At 41.3% G+C, this 21,733-nt stretch overlaps 1 protein-coding gene across 8 annotated transcripts; it reads left to right on the top strand.

Annotated features, from left to right (window-relative positions):
• Positions 1 to 969: 969 nt before the first annotated feature.
• Positions 970 to 16,706, top strand: LOC116940999 (acyl-CoA-binding domain-containing protein 5-like). 8 transcript variants are annotated; one of them, XM_076066104.1, is made up of 11 exons: positions 970 to 2,596; positions 4,283 to 4,414; positions 9,725 to 9,845; positions 10,760 to 10,832; positions 11,275 to 11,428; positions 12,748 to 12,882; positions 13,026 to 13,811; positions 14,729 to 14,931; positions 15,484 to 15,537; positions 15,619 to 15,725; positions 15,894 to 16,706. In XM_076066104.1, the coding sequence occupies exons 2-11, from the start codon at positions 4,339 to 4,341 to the stop codon at positions 15,904 to 15,906; spliced, it is 1,722 nt and encodes a 573-aa protein (XP_075922219.1). In that variant the 5' UTR covers positions 970 to 2,596; positions 4,283 to 4,338; the 3' UTR covers positions 15,907 to 16,706. The 8 variants fall into 8 exon arrangements, with proteins under 8 accessions (XP_075922219.1, XP_075922218.1, XP_075922222.1 ...); XM_076066103.1 differs by lacking the exon at positions 970 to 2,596 and adding an exon at positions 2,616 to 2,833; XM_076066107.1 differs by lacking the exon at positions 970 to 2,596 and adding an exon at positions 2,616 to 2,915.
• Positions 16,707 to 21,733: the final 5,027 nt, after the last annotated feature.

Here is a 21,733-nt window from a genome sequence, read left to right as displayed (position 1 = left end):
TTATTTCGCACGCGTTCGCCGATTTCCATCCATCTCCCCTTTTTATTGCCTTTCTCTGGAAAATCAGACATTACCCGTCTGCCCGGTACGGCAGCTGAATACAATACAGTGCCGCTTGCATTATATCCCGGCTTACAGGGTAGGGCGACGGCGTTAATAACAAGGGGGTGCATATTCTTGGTTCTTTCGGTAAAGTCACGTAGAAGGGAAACAATAAAATTATAAAAATATAAAACAATAAAATTCTCACGACGTTTCGACTGCAACACAAGCAATCATCATCAGGTGACGATTGCTTGTGTTGCAGTCGAAACGTCGTGAGAATTGTAAAGAACCAAGAATATGAATCCCTGCAGTCACGAAAGCTTTAAATCAACAAGGGGGTGGTTCGTGATTTTGTAGCCAGGATTTGAAATCCATGCGAGCGAGGTCGGCATAGAACAGCCCCGTCATTGAAATTCCACCGAGTTTAAATATTAATCCGTCCAAACAACCAAACGCGTCGCTTCACAGTGTTTTGTGAAGCCAAACAGAAAAAAATCTGCAATCAGTGTTAAAATTATCATCGTAAAACAAAAAAGTAACCGTGGCTTGTGTCTGCTGATGAGACTCAGTGGAAATCGGTAAAATCGTTTCCCGATTTGAACAAATGCTGCGGGTAAACATTGGTCTTAATGCCAATAGTCATTCCAAACATTTATGGATATCTTGTCTAAATTCACTTTGTAGTGGTGAAATAATTACCTAAGTGTATCCATATACTTTGGACGTGACGGTTATTTGCCTCTTCTTTGGTTCTTTCGGTAAAGTCACGTAGAATGAGAATAAAATAATAAAATAAGACAATAAAATTCTCACAAAGTGTCTTATTTTATTTTATTATTTTATTCTCATTCTACGTGACTTTACCGAAAGAACCAAAGAAGATGAATCCTTGCAGTCACGAAAGCTTTAAATCGGTTATTTGCCTTTTAGCGATTTGGTTAATTGAAAATTTTCGGGTTCATGATCTTAATTCGTTTATGCTGCCTTGTTTGGGTTGTCTTCTATGTGCTAACATGCTCGTTTAACTAACATAAAGATTACATTTTCACGGACAATATGTGCTACATATTATTCCATTTGTTTATCCAGGATGGCCTGAGCTTCGTGACTTTTTCAAGAGGGTTCTGCCAAGGTTTCGCAGTAGGGGGCGATGAACATCGCTACGTACAGTATACAATAAATTGTCGATATTTCAAATTTAGTGATACTTGAACCCTTTCGATCGTGTGGTAATTGATATAACTACCATAGAGTAGATTAGTAATTGCAATAGATTGATAATTATATAATCCACGCACACATAAAATGCCCGACAAATGAATGATCTCTTCCCTCTCAATGCCACAATTATTCCACCGAATCTATCATATTTTTGTGAAAGTACTGTATACGTTTTCTTGGCAACGATAACCTACCGCCAAACTCAAGTCCCTATTCCATCCCTTATGGGATCGCCCTGTCACCATCCGAGAATCTCGCATAGTTCCAGAAGAATACTTGCGAACAGAGTGGAACAACGCAGACGTCCAGAATTAACGTCTCATTCAAGAACCAAACATAATCGCAACTCCTGTATTTGACATTCCTCCTGAAAGACACCGGTGGGACCATCAACAGCACCAGAACATTAACAGGCCGATGCACGCATCTCGCCACGGTAGTGAGATGTTAACTATCGCACATGTACTGACCCCGACACCTATATATTTGGAGTTTGCGTGTTCTCCCTGTGGTCGCGTGGATTTTTCTCCGGGTCCTCCGGTTTTCCTCTCCACACTTAGAAACATGTGTGTATAGTATTTGGCTGCTATACATTTCCACGTGATAAGTCACTCAGCAGAGCTATCATTTGTGGCCAGGTCGATTCTGAAAAAAGAGCTATATAGATAGCTCAGTGGGCCTTACCTGGTAAAATGTAGAAAAACTAGTTTAGAATTGAAAGTTAAAGACAAGCCACGGTGAGATTGTCACCATGCAACCCAAACGATGGACCATATAGTAAACCACTGTAGTATGCGGCTCTTTCAAAGGAAGAGGCACTTTCTCGTGGCTAGCAGACCTCCAACACTGGCATTCATCTGCGGCATATATTCCAATACGCAAGAACGCAATAGTCGCTCATCAGTGGCCATACGAAATTCAGTGGTGGAAATGGGCCGGAATGCTCCGGAAGACCGTGGTGGGAATGACAATTTGAACTCGACTGCGTTCAGAAAGGAATCGAGGATTCATTTGTTTTACTTACAGATAAGACTCCTAGATCCACGGACAAGCACATAGACTCGCATGGACACGCGCAGGCGGAGCAAAGCTCCTCCTCAGATCTAGTTGGGATTAGTTGGAATCATTTATGAGTTCCCTCCACCACCCCCCCCAAACAATATGTTCCCACTTAAATCCCGGGACCAAACCATCAGCTCTTTCCACTGCAAAGCCACCAGAACCTCGGCAGCCAACCGGGGTCAGGGGTGGTGGAACAGTGGATGAAGAAGCGCTGTCGTCTTCTCCAACCCCAAACGATGGAGGGCAGCACTGAGCAAGTCTGCCAAAGGTGAAGGCGGGGACTTTAGTGACAGAGAAAGAGAGAGAGAGTCTCTCTGGGTTGGTTACGGGGTTGGGGAGTGTGTGTGTGTGAGACGAGAGGGGAAGACGAGTGTTGTTTGAAGCAGAGCTTGAAGGGCTGTCGGTGACATCTCAACGCCGCAGCAAAGTGCGGGCGCGCAGTGGCAGTCTGCGACTGCTGTGGCGACGGCGACATCAGCATCATCAGCGTCCTCGTCAAGAGCCGGTACTGTACTGGTGCCACAAATAATAGCGAGCGACAAATAATAGCGATCGACAAGCGGGGGGGCCGTGGGCCAGACGCATTGGTGAGAGTGCCAGACGTGCAAGGTGCGATGCCCGTGACAAGGTTACTACTACTGCTGCTGCTGCCGTGCAAGTGAATGGTGTTTGTGGTGTTGTTAAACCTACACGGTTTATACACCCCGTGTTCTTCTTGTACAGGGAAATTGAGTCTTTCAGGTCCGTACGGCGTACAGCCGATTCGATACGGGGCAACAGGATCATGTGTTTTTTAGAGTGTCTGTCTGTCTTTTCGCGTTTTCTCCCTTGTTGATGGGACTTTGCAGGATGAACGATACGGTCTGAATTGTTCCGTAATAATGTAGGCACTGATAAGGGGGTTGACAGGCATGCGGTCTTTATCCACTGCTGAATGAATGCGTCTCCATTATCGATTGTTCATTCACTTCTGGAGCAAGGCTCCCCCCCTGTTGTTATAATAGCCTTAGCCTAATCCATTGCCTGGCCGTCGTGTTTATTGCAAATCCACTTTGATGAATGCTATATCCAGTATCGTGAATCCACAGTTATCAACGAATGGATGAATGCATCCCCATAATCACCTCCGATTAGCACGGTTGGCTAGGTACGGTGCGAACGAAGTTCATCATACAGTAGATAACAAAGGCCTCTTCGTCCTGTTATTGGACGCATTGTCTAAGCACTGTTGTATGAATGCCCTCATCCTCTTTGACATCATCATCATCAGAGCTACTTGTTCCCCTTTAAAGTTACCGATGTTAAGCGTACGGATAACTGCGTTTGAATGCCATCAAATGGATGATGCAGTCAACTTGATCTTTGTGATACCACCGTACAGTATCACAATTGTGTCCAATTCAGATCCTCTACGGTTGTACAACGACTAATGATTATCATGCAATCGGTGATTATGATGATGCTCATCCATATAATGCTCGCTTCCCTCCCTTCACTAACCCCTTCTTTGCCTCTCGATTCGGCCAAAACACGGGAGTTTATTTGCACCTGTACCTAACTTTCTTGGGCTCCTACATTATGTGTCCTCTTCTTTGGTTCTAAACATTGTGTCCTGTTGTTTTTCGATCGGCGTGTGTGCGTGTGCCACTGTTTGACTACAATATGGACACATTGCGCTTACTTGCCACCTGTACCTAACTCTTCTTGGGCGCCTTTTGCTCTCGTCGCGTTTGCTTAGATCGTTAAACACCTCGTTTTGTTCGTTGTGCGATATTTCTTAAGGACCCTGCGTTTGTTCTCTAAAATATTTACGGCTATTTGTTGCTGCGGCTATGCCCGCACTCCACGGGATCTCCCTTGCGGAACAGCCAGGAAACTGGTTAAACGAGACCGTCAGTGTCTCAAATCAATATAAAACCAACTCGTTCCTCTCTCTCTCTCCATCTATGGACAGGTGTGTGCAGGTGTGCCCAAGTCAGGTGTAAATCAGAAGGCGAGGCAGGGTTCCCAATGGCAGACGGCGGATCTCTCCATCAAAAGCAGTTTGAGGCGGCTGTTAAGCTTATTCAGAGCCTGCCCAACAACGGTGAGTTTCCTCTTCTTGTGTCATGGGTCTCGGTGTATCAGCATCGCCAGCATTATGGCTGCGGAATTGCAGAGTTGTGTCACCTGGCCTGCTTTCCTCAGTGTTGGCCTCTTTTGGAGGTACACAAACCGATTGCGTTTTGCATTCAATAGGGGTTTACATGCAGTCCTCGACTTACGAACTGGTTACGTTCTTGAGACCCGTTCGTTGTTTGTATCTCGGAACTCGATCTTTAATTGTACATACGGTATATTGTATATTGAATAAAACATAAAATAAGGTGACGTGAAAATTTTAAAAAAATCAGTTTTTATCGAGTCAAACGGTTCACCGTCGTGCATCACACGGGATGCTGGGACTGATTACATCCCGCGGAGGATCGCTCCACCGAACAAAATTGTTCTGCGGTTCGGTTCGTAAGAACAGTAAGGTCTCAGAGTACGCGGGCTCAGAGTACGCGGACGCACTGATACGCGACCGACCCCGATTCATACTTACACTTGTGACTCGTACTTTCGCTACACAAACGGGTGGAAGACCTGTGGTCAATTTACTGCAGGGGTAGGGAATCTTATCTTTACTATAAGGGCCAAAAGGAAATGTTGGCAGGTAACCACACATTAATGCACACCTGAGGGTTATTCAATAATAGAGCAAACATATTTGGGCTCACCTTTACAGGTGATTAAACATGATAAAATTAGAAACATGGTGGTGTCAGGTTGGACATATACCCCTCTAGTACCCGTTTTTAATGTGGCCAACATCCTTGCAGCACATAAGGAATTGGGATACGTGTCTTATTTGGCCTGTGGGCTGTAGGTTCCTACTTTACCGTTTTGTGCAAGGTGTCGAAATGTCATTAACTCTAATATTGGTCAGCAGTATAAACTACTCTCACAAGGTTAAGTTGACTTGTGCAGTTGTCCAAGGTGACCTTGGGCATGTCCGTATCTAAGGTTACTTATCGAAAGTGCTAATGCAACCTAATCCTACTGGCACGAAATGAACCTGTGTAAATGTACTTATACACATGCCGATGATTTGTATAGAAAAGATTTACTGAGCATTAAGCATCTGTTTTTGGAGGGACCTGCATTGGGTTTGGTTAGCACTATTATTGAGTGTTTTGGCATGTAGGAGGAAATCAGAGAACTTGGATGAAACCCACATGTCCTAGGGGTTAATATGTACTGTCCTATGGCCGCATCACAATCCCATGACTGCAATACTTTGTAATCTTTGTTGCTCAACCATAAAAGTGCAAACCAGGCCCAAGTCTGCTTAGCTTCCAATATTTAACAAAATCAGGTGCATTTAAAGTGATTATCTTTGGCACCAAGCTGCTGTCACAGCTTCTACAATGTTTGTTAACACTGCCCCTAGGGGCTCTTGTTACAGAATATCCTTATGCTACACTACTCCATGCATTTCTGTCCATCAATCTTATATTCTAGGCTGAGAACCACAAGGCTAAGGTTGAGATCGAGGCCAGGAGTTTTTAGGTCGAGACTAATGTCAAGGCCAGTCAAAGCTGGATCCTCTATGCTGAGGCCAGTGTCAAGGTGGGGTGCCTCTATGCCATGTTTTCAGACTGAGGCCATACCGCCGAGGCCAAGGTGAAGAACTTGAGACTTGAGAAAATTTCCTCAAAACTGGCATCAATATCAAGGATTGGTCTCGGAGACCCACGACTGCTGTGTATACACAGGTTGGCAGTAGAGTAAACTGTCGCAATGCACGAGATCAGAATTCGCGAATTTCGCATATTTGCGAGCTACTAGCTGGAGACTAATTTCCTATTTGTGACCCGTTGGACTCCAGTATTCGTGAATGTACGTGCCAGACCACCGACACCAGAGAAGTGCGCGCAGAATATTGCATTTGAAACTGTCTGTGAAGATTGGGCACACCCCCTCGGCTGCAACACTTAGTCCTCAGTCTCGCAGCAATCCCCTTCTGAACTCTCTATTGTGCGTAAAAACATATTGTTCTTTACAATATGACATTCATATATTATAGTCATTGTTATTAAACATTTACCTTTTCCCCCCTATGTTCACTCGTACCAGGAACGTAACCCCATTTTTACCATTGAAACAATGATTCTGCATTTGCTAATTCTGTATTCGCAAGCATTTTCAAGAAAGTAAGCCTTGCGGATAGAGAGGGTTTCCTGTACTTGCAATGATTTTTGCTGTGGCGGATATAGCTCTTGACTTTAAGGCACCAATCAGGTGCCCACTTTACAACCATAATTTGTGGATTCTATTTTAGTAACCTAGCAATACAATGCAAGCACCTCCGTGGCCACCACCACTTGCCATGCTGGTACAAGGGATAGGCATATTTCGGTTACATTTTCCATCCATATCCATGACCTTTCCCCGCAGAATAAACTGTACATGATTATTTTGTAATAGCATGCATTCATGCAGCCTTGTTTATGAAAGACATAAAAAGCATGGAATCGAATGCTTGTATCTCATCCAGTTGACTGCAAGTGAATTTATTAAAGAGCCAGCTCGTAAACAGTCTGCTCATCATCACAAGAAGTAGTTCATAAAAGTGACTGGTCATCATCACCAGAATAAGTTGTATGCACATTCAGTTTAATATTGGATGGCAGTCTGTTTCTCGAGCTGCCATTTTTAAAAAAACTTTGCAGAGCCCGTATCAATCAAAAAAACTTATATTTGTTAATCATGTTCATTCATGTCACCTAAAATTTCTGTCTACAGCAGTTTGCCCTTGAAGCAAGGATTTACTTTAGACCCCAATTTTGATGGTATGAAGCATTTAAATACCACGCATCTGATCTGTCGAATAACGTGACTTATATACATCTATGCTTCCTGCTTTCAACCAACCCACACTGACAAGTGTGGTGAAGTATGGCGAATTTACCCCAGAGCCCACATGGCATGAGGAGGCCATTATCCTTCAGTATACAGTATTGTCAAAGGGTCTATACTTGTACTTTTGACGGACACCTTGCAGGTACCTCTGTTAGTCACATGCAGTGTAGTGAATTCCAGTGTGTAATAATAGATCACTGTGCTTGTAAATGAGTGTCAGCCATGCCTGGCACATTACTATGATAATAGCAACGTGAAGCTCACTTAAATCTTTACCAGCATTTTTGGCAATCGTGTTTATGAAGAATTAACGGGAAGCCTAATAAAAAGGAAGGTGGCATATACAGAACATACCCTCGGTTGGTTAACTGCAGAAATGACATAGATGATTCTGCAGGGGAAAATGGTAGGGAAGAGGAAGGAAGAATGTGAATACTTGGACAGAATCCTCTACGAGAGATGCTGAAGATAGTGAAATATTGAAAGCATCTGTCTTGGACATCAACCCTCCATTATGAAGATGACACGAGATGGATAAATGACAAAGAGCTGTTTCTAATGGTGTGGAAAAACTTTTTGTAACCTATTCACTTCCAATGCCTGCCTAGGTGACACACTTAAGCTTTTCCCCTATACAGTCATGTGTCTTGCAGAATGGTGCTTTAGTACAACCTATGTGTGGTCTTCTCAACGAAGCGTCATTCTATGTGGAATAGAGAACCATTGGGAAAATAACGAAAAACCTATGCACAGGTGGCATTTGTGTGTAACATGTGCATGACAAATCCCCAGGGACATATTTAATAACCAAACCAGCACTCTTCAATTGGCACATATGGTCCGAATTAATATGGATCATCACGGGACTTCCATAATTGGTTGTCAATTACATTAGCAGGTGTTTTGTACATGCAAAATTGTCTAAATGTCTGACATTTCACTCTACAGTAGAACCTCGGAGATCGAACGCACCAGAACTCGAACAAATCGGTGTTCGAACGATATTTCCGAACATTTTTTGCCCCGGAAACCGAACGAAATTCGGAGGTCGAACGGCAATCGCGACTTGAAATAACCTGTACGGCTGAGACGCGTATGGCCAGCGTGCATGACGTTTGCCCAGACAAAGGTTTTATCATATGACAGAGAAGTTTTTAGTCAGAAATTGACTCACAGTGGCAGAAGACAGGCACAAAAGAGAAAGAACCCCAGAAGGGCAGTTACCCGACGTTATTATGGAAGGGGACGCCCCTTCCAAACAATAACATCACCACCTCGCCACCTTCCACTCAAGCCATCAACTCTCCTTACTACAGCTAAAGTGAAGTTCAATGTTCATTTATTTCATTTATTCCATATATTTATTCATTTTATTTATTTCTTGTGTTTCTTGTTTTTTTGTATTATTTTATGCATGTAATTACTGTAAACTTCGTGTAAAAATGCTTTATAACGAGATATTTCTTGTGTCTGGAACCAATTAATGTCATTTACATTAATTCTTATGGGGAAAATTAATTCGGTGTTCGAACAAATCGGTGTTTGAATGGCCTTCTGGAACGAATTAAGTTCGATCTCCGGGGTACCACTGTATTTGGCATTCAATTTCTGGAAACTTAGAATGACAGCCAATGTCTGAGAATAGGTTTTCCCCTTTTTTCTGGCAACAAAACAGGTGTTAAGATGTTTAAACACCAAACTGAAACTTTTTACAAGGAATCATGTCTGCATTAACCACAATACTTGTGGTCAGAATGCAAACAAAAACATACTCTGATAATGTGCGCATTGTCTTTGAAACTGATTGGCCCTCACCAGAGACAGATTTCTTTCGAGCCTCTGGTCTTTCGTCCTCTGGTCTAACACCATTTGAGACTAGGCTTCAAAGGCTTCAAAGACAATGCATATATTATCAGTGTTTTTTGTTTGCATTTTGACCACAAGTATTGTGGTTAATGCAGACATGATTCCTTGTAAAAGGTTTCAGTTTGGTGTTTTAACATCTTAACACCTACTCTTTGGTTTTTTGTTGCCAGAAAAAAGGGGAAAACCTATTCTCATATTTTGGTACTGGCAAAGGAGGTCCCATGATGTCAGCCAATGTCATGAACTAAAAACAAATACAAGTGCTTTTCTGATTGATTATTCAGGCTTCTTTAAAAATAGCGGAATCCCCCGCAGCCTGCCTCCCACAGCCAGTGTGCGGCAGTTGATAAAGCCAATGAAATCGTTAAGTCCCGCCACCGCCTCACGTTCAGCGGCGGCAAACATGGAGAGGTGAGACTTTCTTTTGTGAAATATTTTCGTGTTCCCCGATTAGGTTGTGTAGGTGAACCCGAAAAGCGATAAAATGGTTACTTAAATAATTGGATTAGCCCAGCTCAAAGATAACACCGTCACGAACTTCAGCATGGAAATAAAAATTTCCTTTTTTTTTCACGTGCTGTTTTAGGCTCAGTCCAGCCGTCCAATGAGGTCATGCTGAGACTGTACGGATTCTTTAAGCAAGCCACACGGGGGCCATGCAACATCTCACGGCCTTCTTTCTGGGACCAACTTGGACGCCAGAAGTGGTAGAGGATGCAAATGAACGCATGATGTTGACACAGATATTTTCACGCGTTACAAATCAATATGATTTTGGCTTCAAAAGACGTGTTTGCTTCCATATTGTATAATTTTATTGTGTACTGTAAACTCGGTTAAATCGAGTATATGGCCAAATTGACTGGAATGTTCCTGATCCTGTCTTGGAAGCCGAGAAGGGATGACCCTGGATAGTGCTTGGATGGGTGACCAGCATGCACAAACAGGTTGTCATTATGTGGGGCTACGTGGTGGGCAGCAGATGGCAGTTCAGCTAAATCCATTGTTTTTATATGCCCTCACCTCTACGCTCCTTTCACCAATCCACACTGGTCAGTCAGCAATATGAAGTATCATGAAATAACCTCTGTGAGCTATACTGTGTGGGGAGGCCCTCATCCAGCATTCGATTTATAAAACAGTCTTATGTCTACTCTAAATTGAAATGTGGAATGAAATTAACATGCATTCCAAAGTGGCTTAAAATGAATTTTTTTTTACCAACATTCTTAGCATTGACATGCAAACATACTTGCGTTATTTTACATGTCACTTTAGTTTCCTTTTTTATAGTGGAGGTTATTTTGGAGAGTTGCATCTATTTTTTTGAAATATAAAATATTGCCTCATAAATGAGATATCAAAATGAGCACTTGTTTTTTCCAGTAACTGTATAATGTCTAGCTGTTGCTTTGTGTTAACCTACATTAAGCAACCTGCTAATATAGTTTTTTTTATATTAACTAACCTAATTTGGCCTGATATTCATTTTTCCCTTTGGCCCTTTTGAAGTGCAACTTCCATTGCACCAGTCTATAATAAAATGCTTTGTTAATTTGTCGATAATGATGTTGAACATATATAGCTGAGTACAGTGGGTTTTTTTGCATGAATCTTCCAGGGATGCCTGGAATGCACTGAGTCAGATGTCAAAGGAAGAGGCCATGGTTGAGTACGTGAATGAAATAAAGCAGGTATGTATGTCTACGTAAGCAGAAAGGTACCGGTCTTGTAGTTTTGCACAGAAAGAAGTCAACACAAGCTATAATATGGTAATGAATGTAATAAGGGATAAGTATTAATTTACAGACCTTATTCATTACACTGTTGGATGAAGGCTTCCTGATGCCATGTTGGTTATGGGTGTTGTTTGACTATACTTCACCAAGCTGATCAGTGAGACCGGGTGAAGGTGAGTAGGTCAGGACCGGTTCAGCTATCACTCGCCACTGATGTGAGTCATGACCGGGAATCAAATTCAGGTCGCCAGGTTCATAGCGCAGTGCGAAAACCAATGCACCGCTGCCCCCCCCCCCACCTCCTCAAAATGTAATATTCTTATAAATTGCAGAAAACATGAAAGCATAATAAGTGAATGTTTTATATTAACAATGGTTATTTACTTTATCATTACAGATATTGGAAATGTTGCCCATTACAGACAGAGTGGAAGAATTTCTTCTTGCGCTTGGTCCTTTTTACGAGATTGTAGACAATAGCCTGAACATATCTACAAAACAAAACTTGAACCTACCAAACATATCGGACTACCCCAAATACCTGAGCTTGGGTAAGCATTTTTAAGTATGCATTTCAAACTTGATTTGACGCTTTCGTGACTGCAGGAATTATTCTATGGTTCTTTCGGTAAAGTCACGTAGAAATAGAAAATAATAAATTACATAATATCATACGACGTTTCGATTGCAAAGCAAGCAATCATCATCGGGTACTAATGAAAGAGAAACAAACCTAGTGAACTTAGAAATATAATGCAACACAGCGCAGAAAGTCGGCTGACACAGCAGTCAACACCCCACCTGGTTGATTACGTCCAAGAGACACAGAACCGGAGACACATACACAGACACACAAGCGGAAAGAGTTAACACAGAGAGAGAGACACACACGCATGGGCACACAGAGAAGCAACGTCTCTGTGTCGAGGCCTTAAATAGCTATGATATTATGTAATTTATTATTTTCTATTTCTACGTGACTTTACCGAAAGAACCAAAGAATAATTCCTGAAGTCACGAAAGCGTCAAATCAAGTTTGAATTCACCTCTACGGGGAGGTTTTAAGTTTGTTTTTTCCTCTCTCTCTGTGTCTCGTTGTCTCTCTCTGCTTGTGTGTCTGTCTTTGTGTCTCCATGTCTGTGCCTTGTCTCTCTCCCAAATTTCACACTTAACTTCTAATTGAGCAATCTTTGGAGTGGCGTAATCGACCAGGCCATGTGTTGATTGTGTGTTGACCGAATCTGTGTCGCATTACATTACATTTCCAAATTTTACTAAGTTAGTTTGATTTAGTGTTGCCTCCGTCTCTGTCTCCCCTCAGCGTTGGCGGTGGAGCTCTCATTGTGGGATCTCCCATTGACATGCTAATTCTTCTACCCCCCCCCTCTCTGTATCCCCTCTCTAGCTATTTAAGGCCTCGACACAGAGACGTTGTTTCTCTGTGTGCCCATGCGTGTGTCTCTCTCTCTGTCTCTGTGTTAACTCTTTCCGCTTGTGTGTCTGTGTATGTGTCTCCGGTTCTGTGTCTCTTGGACGTAATCAACCAGGTAGGGTGTTGACTGCTGTGTCAGCCGACTCTCTGCGCTGTGTTGCATTATATTTCTAAGTTCATTAGGTTTGTTTCTCTTTCATTTGTACCTGATGATGATTGCTTGCTTTGCAATCGAAACGTATGATATTATGTAATTTATTATTTTCTATTTCTACGTGACTTTACCGAAAGAACCAAAGAAGAATGTATCCATTTGTCTAACCTGCACATATAATAAATGTCCATTTGAAATACGGACCGAATTACATGAGACCTGTATGAAACCTCAAAACAGGGTGAGTTGTGGAAAATATCGGTGTGCGTGTGCCTGTATTGCAGAACCAAATGACTGGCATAAGTCTTCTCCCATGCAGAATGGCAAAGACCCACAGCAGAGCCTTGATTCAAAATGTCATGACATAAATTTAAATGGAAAATATGACACTGAAGATTATCTTGATGATGAAAGAAACAGTAAACATTTGTTGACTGCAATAAATGGCACTCTTTCATTGCGACGTTTTCACATTTGCATATGCTTTAACTGGTATTTTAAACGTACAATACAAGTCTTAAAAGTATTATGACATTGTTTTTTACGTGTTTATTTTTCTCAGAAAAAAAGCGAATGAACGAACATGCAGCTGACGAGCCTGTTTCAGGTGAACATAATGGATTCCCCTTAACTGCTACGACGGGCACTGCTTTAAAATCCCTCCAAAAAGATGAAACCAATAAACCAAAGATCAACTGTTTGCACCAGGATGAACATTTACAGCATGAGAAGTCCTTTTCCCCTGAGAGGAGTTTGCTCAATCTTCCAACCTCTGGATGCACCCAACTCCAAGGTGTCAACTTTGTGGCAGATACAGCAGCCAAAGGCAGCAACCCAGATGAAAGCAAGATAAACTCCTTTACAGTGGAACGGGAGCCTTTGCTTATGCTGAGACACGTTGAAGGCGAAGAAGGCAGTGCATCGGATGAAATCACAATCTCTCTGAGTGGCAGACTAAAACGGTCTGCAATAAATGGAGGTGTAATTTTGCCACATTTAACAGGCGATTCGGACAGCGACCATTACTGTGACTCCATGGAACACCTCAATGTTGAAGAAGCCACAAAGGGGATGGAACATAGCAGGGCCCAACTTAACTGCCCTATCACTGACGAAACTAAATTCAAGACAATTCGTGGCCAGCAGATGCTTCTCAATGGCTCGTTTAGGCCACCTCATTTTGAAATAAAAAATAAAATGATCCATAGTGGAGAAGGAATGTCACAAGAAAAGAATGGTATCCATTACAGTGAAGGGACAATTTGTGCCTCACAATGTACTATTCAACTTCATGGTAAGGAAAGCCTAAATGAAGACACTGAAAAATTCGAGAATCAAGCAGAAAAAGGTGATTTAACATGATTTGTTTGCATGTTTTGCTACAAGTAAGTGTGGTTAATGCAGACTTGATTCCTTGCAAAAGGTATATATTTTGTGTTTTAAAAAATTAACGCCTATTTTGCCAGAAAGGGTAAAACCTATTCTTATTTTTCATAGTTTGATACTAGCAAAAAGGTCCAATAGAAATATTGATTTAAGCAACAATATGAGTTATGAAACTATTGTAAATATTAAATATTTGCATAAAAAATGAGGTTCTATGTTGTAAATATAAAAGTGTCGTTAACCCATCGCCACCCGACAGCCAATTAGTAAGGGATTTATCACGTGAACAAAACGTGCCAATTAGTTACTACTTTAGCACAGACTAAACCCACAACATTTACAATTTGAGGACGTTTTGCTGGTTATTACAAACAGCTTCAGGAAATTTTCCAGAATTGTGAAAATGTCTTCCTGTTTCGATCTTAAATGGAGTCAAGGTAATGTCATCACTGTAAGCCTGTCAGGTGTGAAGACCAGAAGGGAGTTAATGTAATAAAAAAATACAATGGATTATGTTAATCTGAGAATATGCAGTACCTATTATCGGTTGGGTTATAAATCCCAAATATGACATATTTGGCATTGATAATGACATGTTGGAGCAATATGCTTTGCTTTGTTAGAGTTTGAATGTCTGCATACATTTCCACTGAATCAAATGCCTTTGCAAAGGACAAAAAAGCTAGACAATTATGTTTGGTATTCATATGCCTTTTCCAGAATCTATGATATGTTATTACTGATATATTATTGCATGTGGTGTGGCGCATAGTAGAAAAACACATGAATCCTACTCATTAAGGTAGTCGGCTGTATGTGGCATTATAAAAAAGCGAGCAGAGTTATAATGCTTCACCACCAATCCAAATCCATCACCAGGCCAAGGACTCGCCATGCTGGTCGATGGAAGCATGGAGGAGCCCAGAGCTGGCACTAGCGGCAGCAACAATGTATTTGACCAGTCGAGACGACGGACGTTCAATACTAGCAAACAAATCACTATCACCCTCCAGCGGCTGCAGGAGGACATGGAGAGGGTTCTGCACCAGCTTGGAAGTTTGGAGGCACTTGTCTCCTCTCAGGTCAGCATGACAAATTTGGCTAGGGTGACATAAACCTGTTTTTTGAGAACTGAATGCTACCAAAATGTTAATTTTAACCCGAACATTTTCAGCAGCCCACAAGAATCAAATCTGCATTTGTTGACCTAAGTTCCGCTAATCTTTGCTTAATGTCAACTTTGTTTAAATCTATGGCTTGATTTTACACCAATGCTTTATCCAAATGATGAATTTTATCTTTGGAAAGTATGTTAGAGGTTGTTGTGCACTGACCACGCTTGTTTACAATCCACTGATGGATGACGGCCTCCTTGCACTGCAGGTTATTTAACCGTACTTCACCATACTTGTCAGTGCAGTTTGGTGAAAGTGGGGAGAGGCTGCTGCACCACCCTGACATAGCCCTGCAGCAGCCTACAACACCTGTTTTGTGCATGGTGGTCACCCATCTAAGGCAAACCCTGCTTAGTATCTGTGATCTGACGAGATCAGTAGCAATTCACGTGATTTTGTCACAGGCATCGTGTATTGTGTATTTAACTGTAAAAGTTGAAAATTTGATTTTTTTTCCAGGCTATGTCGGCTCTATCTCCAACGAGGGTTGAAGGACATGTGCCGTTAAGATTGGTGAGTGTAAACAAAGTCGCTTACAGCAGATTTCGAGGGTCGGTCCTTGTTGCAAATAGTGATCACATGTTGTTCTGACAGCGTGCTGCAGGAAAACGCACCGGTCTGTCACGCCTAATGCTGCTATTTCTTCTGGCGTGGCCATTCTTCGCCCAGTGGATTGTCCGTATCATTCTCAAAAGGCGTAGGTAAGTAATTGCCATACAAGCATGTGATTGCTTGATTAATGAAGACGTTTAAGACACTGCATAAAAAAAAACATTCGACGGCTTAAGGACACGCGTTTGTTTCTTATTTAGAAAATGGCGATAATGTTTATGTTGACTCAAATTTGTTTGTTTTTTTCCACTTTTCAGAAAAACTGCTTAGCAAAGGTTGCTTAATATTTTCACAATCAATGATTCGTCCAGGAATGATGAAATTGTAGTTTTGGAAAACTGATGAATGTAAAAACTACTTATACAATCAAAATAAGTAATCCCGTTTAGCATGCCGATTGTATGACTTATATGCAAGCTGTTAAACATGCCTTATGCTCTTTTGGGATTGCCAGCTCCGTTCTACCTTTCTTTGTATCGCATTAAACAGTTTAATTGCATGGTTGCACTAGCACCAATACAGGAACCTTTCGAGATAAGTACCATTGTATTAGGTTCCACACCTTAGTTTTAATGAAGTTGTCGATCAGTGGCTTTAAGAATGTATCATTCATAGATATGTCCACCGTTGGTATCAGGAAATATTGGCTCCTCGCTGAAAATAATTCATGTTTACAGATATAAGCCCCGTAATTCTTGAAAATCGTTAGAGTATAAATTATGTTCATGCAGTAGATGACAGATACATATTAAAGGTAAATAACTACTGCTTGAGTTTTATTTTAGAATGTGATGGTTAATGTAAAAAGTATGACGTACTGATTGCAGTAAATACTAAATGGTACGATAGATGTTCAACTTTGCACTAATTTTTAAATATCATCGTGATGCTAATGCATGACTTAAATCAGTTAAAGTATTAAGCAACAGACAAATGTTGTGACAACACATGAATGTGGAGATGAATAATTTATATTTTTAGTCATGAGCACTTTCAGTTAAAATTTTGTAAAACAATGTAATGTATATCAAAATCTCAATTTTGTTGAATAAAATATTGAATGCGCATGACATATTCAATGTGTTGTCATTTATTGCGGCAGACACTGTACCCACGTGTCTTTTACTTGTATATTCCTTTACCTTGCAAACTGCTTTTACGGTATTTCACTCCATTTAGTCGATTGGCAGGTTGTGTGTGGTGGGGTAGAGTGTGGGTATTCCCACCTATTCCAATACCTTTATTTCCCGCACCTTCGATTAGCACGATTTCTTAAATATGATGCAAAATAAGTTCATACATACTGTACATATATCCCAATGTGGTAGATTAGGACAACATTATAGTGGGAGGCCCGTCTGCCAGCAGTGGCAGAAGTGAGTAGGGTAATTGCAGTACTACACATTAACTCACCTAGACCTAGTTTGAAAATGAGAAAATGACTTCCATTAGAAATTGTCCATTTAGACCATTTTACGAACGAAAAAATATCATTCAATATATAGGACCTGTAAATACATTTCAAGGTCTTTAGTAATGTTTAGTTTGTAAAAGTTTAGTGTTTTAATGCCCATTAATTTGTAGTGACATAAATGGGGTCACTATAGTGTTTAGCGCCAGCTTCTGTCACAAGAGTGGAGCTGTGTGTCTTGGATCTCTCTCTGGCACCAGAGTGGGTATGCCATGGAAGTGGGCCCTAGGGGGCATAATCCTGGTAACAGTGAGAGAGAAGTCGAGTGAGGACATGACAGTCTGGGTGACCCCGAGAGGGCACGTGACTGGACGAGGTGGCAAGGGGGGCCCAAAAGGGGGAGAGAGGGACACGTGATGTAGGGGCCAGAGCCTTCGGGAAGGATCTGGAAGGGGGTGTGGCCAAGGGCGGAGCCCGGCCACGCTGTGGCCGTTAAAGGCCGAGTCCCGAGCCCCGATCGCGGCTGTTCTGGAATCAACCCTCGGTGCTACGTCTCTCCGATCTTTAGTCTTCGCTCGGCATCGTGGGTCAGTCAGAATGTTAGTGACTGACTCGGTTATGTAGTTGCCCCGTTGTGGCTTAGTTAATACTCAAAGTGACTATCACCTATGTCGTTATCCCGTACGTTTATGTAGTTACCCTATTGGGGTGTTGAAATAAACGTGTTGCCTCCAAGTCAAGTATGTGCCTCCGTGTAGAACACTACACATTGTAAATCTCGTGAATGATGCTGTGGTTTAAAGGCACAAATGTGCATCACGTGAATGAGAATCATTCATTGTATAAGTAGATCTTCTTTGGTTCTTTCGGTAAAGTCACGTAGAATGAGAATAAAATAATAAAATAAAATAAGACTAAAATTCTCACGACGTTTCGGCCACCACACAAGTAGCCTTCTTCAGGTGAAGGAACAAAAATGTCGGGACGACAGAGCTTCAATGGACGCTGCTAAGATTCGTAGCGTCTTTTAAGCTGGTTGAGAGAAGTGAGGCACCTTGACAAAGGGGTTTACATATCAAACAGGAGAATTTAGCATTGGATTAGCTTGTGACTGGTCACAGAAATAGATGTTAAAGTCAAAGCCTACACATCCACAGAGGCACCTAGTACATGGACGCCAAAGGGGCTGCAACAACTCAACTATCATACAGTAAACCTATGTGAAAAAACTTAAGTCTAAATTGCATCAATATAATGAATGTACTCAATATATTATTCAATAAGCTGCGCTATTAACATCAACTGGGTATACACTACACTATGTAATGAATACCATATAGTAAACAAATAAAACTAAAATATAAACTACCTCAATGTTATCAATAAACTCTATATGTTCTCCAATCAGCTGAGATACCAACAATAAGTCGTTATATATCACAATGCTATCTGGCGAAAAAATGGGTGGATTCTTACCCTCAACGTCAGCACCACGAGTAGAGTCATTTCTGTTATAATTGGAAACTGAAAATAACTGCTTTGATTGGCTGTATTTATCAAATGATTGCAGAGTAAAGGGTTTATGAACTATAGCACACATTAATATACAAAATAATTTTACTTAAGACACTTGAACTAATAACATATATAAGTGCATTTAGGATGCAGTGAAGGATAAATATTCATATAAGTGGAGTAATTGCCATTCATCCATTAAAATTAGCATTTTTGCAAATTCATATCCATCTGGAGTAATTACTATGTAACAATTCATCCATTAAAATCAGTTCTTACACTCACAAGGGTACAGACTTATGCATGCAGAAAGTAAGAGCATTTATACATTTAGAAGCAAAAGGGTATTGAATACATTTGCAATATTTCTTGACAATTGTTTGCGATGCTGCGTTGGCAGTGGTGCGTATGTCCAAATAAATTAAAAACGTCCGTCAAAAGAAAACTAAAAAAGGCCAAATTTCGGGCAACGGCCCTTCATAGCACGTAGAGCCACTTGCAATCTTAAGTCATCGATTCGTGACAGGGGTAAATGATTACTTGCCTTTGGAGTATGTAATATCTCGAACTTCTAACTGGAAACACAATGTCAAACTCGAGTAAAAAAAAAACATGCACATCAAGTGAATAAATGTATGTTATCCATTTCAGTTATTTTATTAAACACAACCATTTATCAATCATATTAAATATATAATTGCCATAACTATATATGTTGAATTGGTCGTGCTAAACAAATAATTTTATTTAATTTTGTTGTGCATATGAAGCAAAAGTCGACGTTATTTTCTGCACTAATGAGCATCTGAGATGGCGCTCATACGTTTACAGCCCTAAGTGTTGTAATTGCCCAAAACCTATGGGCAGGGGAGAGTTTATCCATAGGAAGACCATTGTTGATTTCTCCACAAAGTGGTACAAATTTTATCAGCCCTGGATGGATGAATAATTATTGATGATGGGCTGAGTGAAAACCGCTACCTACAGCTGAGCCATCTGCCTGTTGCACATCAGTACTGCAAACTAATTGCATTTATCGGAAGGAGACATGTTTTTTTTATCTTAGGGGCCGTCCATAAATGACGTCACGATTTTTGACGATTTTTGACCCCCCCCCCCCCTCGTTACACGGCGTCACAAAAAAACAGACCACCCTCAAATATGACGTCAGAAAGCTCTGCCCCCCCCCCCCCCCAAAAAAAAAACATGCTTCAAATCGATTCTAGATTTGAAGCTTTCGTGACTGCAATGATCCATACTCTTCGGTTCTATTCGGTAAAGTCACGTAGGTAAAAAAATAAAACAAAAATCACGACGTTTCGGCCACAACACAAGCGGCCTTCATCAGGTGAAGGGACCAGCCTGTCTCGAAGACTGCGCTGGAGTGAAACACAGCTTAAAGGTGCACTGCCGCGTGCTACACCTTTCATCATGCTAAGTCCGCCAATCAAATGCTAATTTTTCTATGCTAATTCCTTTGTCGAGGCACCTTAATCCCTCTCACACAGCTTAAAGGTCGTAGTCTGAGCTTGGCTGTGTTTCACTCCAGCGCAGTCTTCGAGACAGGCTGGTCCCTTCACCTGATGAAGGCCGCTTGTGTTGTGGCTGAAACGTCGTGATTTTTGTTGTTTTATTTTTTTACCTACGTGACTTTACCGAATACAACCAAAGAGTATGCTTCAAATCGCTTTAACTATTGTCATTGCAGTGCGTATTTAATGTGGCACTGCACTCTGATGTTGTAGTAGAGAACATTTATTAAAAAGTCTATTTAATTAAGTAGAATGTGTTGTCTATATTTATTTAAAGTTGCGTATTTTGATGTGACGTCACATTTCTCAAACCCCCCCCCCCCACTCGTCACACATCGTCACAAATGTCTGACCCCCCCCCTCCCTAGGTCCGTGACGTCATTTATGGGAAGAAAATCAATCGTTTTTTCAAATGTATGTTTTGCACACTATCTCTGTCCGTTTGTGAAAGGGCGGTGAAAACTCTCGTAAAATTGATCCGAAATTATATAAACGTTTCTATAAATGCGTTTTTGTTATTGGGGAAGAACCCTACAAAAAAAACAGAAAAAAAACGGATCGCAGGTTTGTGCAAAACCTTCCAAAAAAAACACAAGCATCCACTGCTAAATAAGAAAATCTTTTTCGGCCAAAGTGATGACATCGCACGCCATGCGCGTGCCTCGAGATGCTGCCCCGGGTATGCGTGACGGCATGGAGCCGTGGGGTGATTTCATCTCAAGCTGCTCGGAAGATTGCGGTAAGCATCATCGGCCAATAGTCAAACTACTGCTTTGATGAAGGCCTTCCACAAGCCGTCTTGCGATGGAACAATTCGCCCAAGCAGCACCGTGCACGGGAACTTTATACGAACTAAAAACGAAAATTTGTATTTTTATTTTCCCAGTTAAGGTCTACTGACATGTGTAGCTCTATTATTGGTCCTTTCGGTAAAGTCACCTAGAAGGGAAATAATAAAATAATACAAATAAAATTCTCACGACGTTTCGATTGCAATACAAGCAATCATCATCATCAGGTGTGAAAACCACAGCAATATATATTTTTTAAAGTCTCATGGAGCTGTGGTGTGACTTCATCTAAAAAATGTTTTTTATTGCTGTGGGTTTCACACCTGATGATGATTGCTTGTGTTGCGATCGAAACGTCGTGAGAATTTTATTGTTTTATATTTTTATTATTTTATTGTTTCCTTTCTACGTGACTTTACCGAAAGAACCAAGAATATGAATCCCTGCGGTCACGAAAGCTTTAAAACGAAAAAAATGTAGCTCTTTTTCAGAAGCGACCTGACTGCCTCAAATCATAGCCGCAACGAAGTGGCTTATCGTGTGGAAATGTATAGCAGCCAAATATATGTGGAGGGGAATACCCCGAGACAATTCCATGCGACTACGGAGAGACACCGCAAATTCCAAGTATACAGCAGGGGTCAGGGTTGGGGTCAAACCAATGGGGCAAGTTCCTTCAGCCCACGTCTCTGCCTCTTGGGCAAGTATACACGAGTATTGTACACGAGTATTGTACACGAGTATTGTACACGAGTATTGTACACGAGTATTGTACACGAGTATTGTACACGAGTATTGTACACGAGTATTGTACACGAGTATTGTACACGAGTATTATACCCACCACA

The sequence above is a fragment of the Petromyzon marinus genome, chromosome 10, assembly GCF_048934315.1.
Source record: "Petromyzon marinus isolate PM22_M1 ecotype Great Lakes invasive population chromosome 10, UKy_Petmar_22M1.pri1.0, whole genome shotgun sequence".
Taxonomy (NCBI): Eukaryota; Metazoa; Chordata; class Hyperoartia; order Petromyzontiformes; family Petromyzontidae; genus Petromyzon; species Petromyzon marinus.
The sequence above is the reverse complement of the archived record's forward strand: the minus strand, read 5'-3'. Positions and strand labels throughout refer to the sequence as shown.

Excerpts from the sequence above, each read along its gene's own strand:
- LOC116940999 (XM_076066102.1), top strand. The coding sequence starts at position 2,991 with ATGGTGTTTGTGGTGTTGTTAAACCTACACGGTTTATACACCCCGTGT. Across the intron at positions 11,429-12,747 it reads CCCCAAATACCTGAGCTTGG|AACCAAATGACTGGCATAAG; the intron begins GTAAGCATTTTT and ends CCTGTATTGCAG. Across the intron at positions 12,883-13,025 it reads TCTTGATGATGAAAGAAACA|AAAAAAAGCGAATGAACGAA; the intron begins GTAAACATTTGT and ends TATTTTTCTCAG.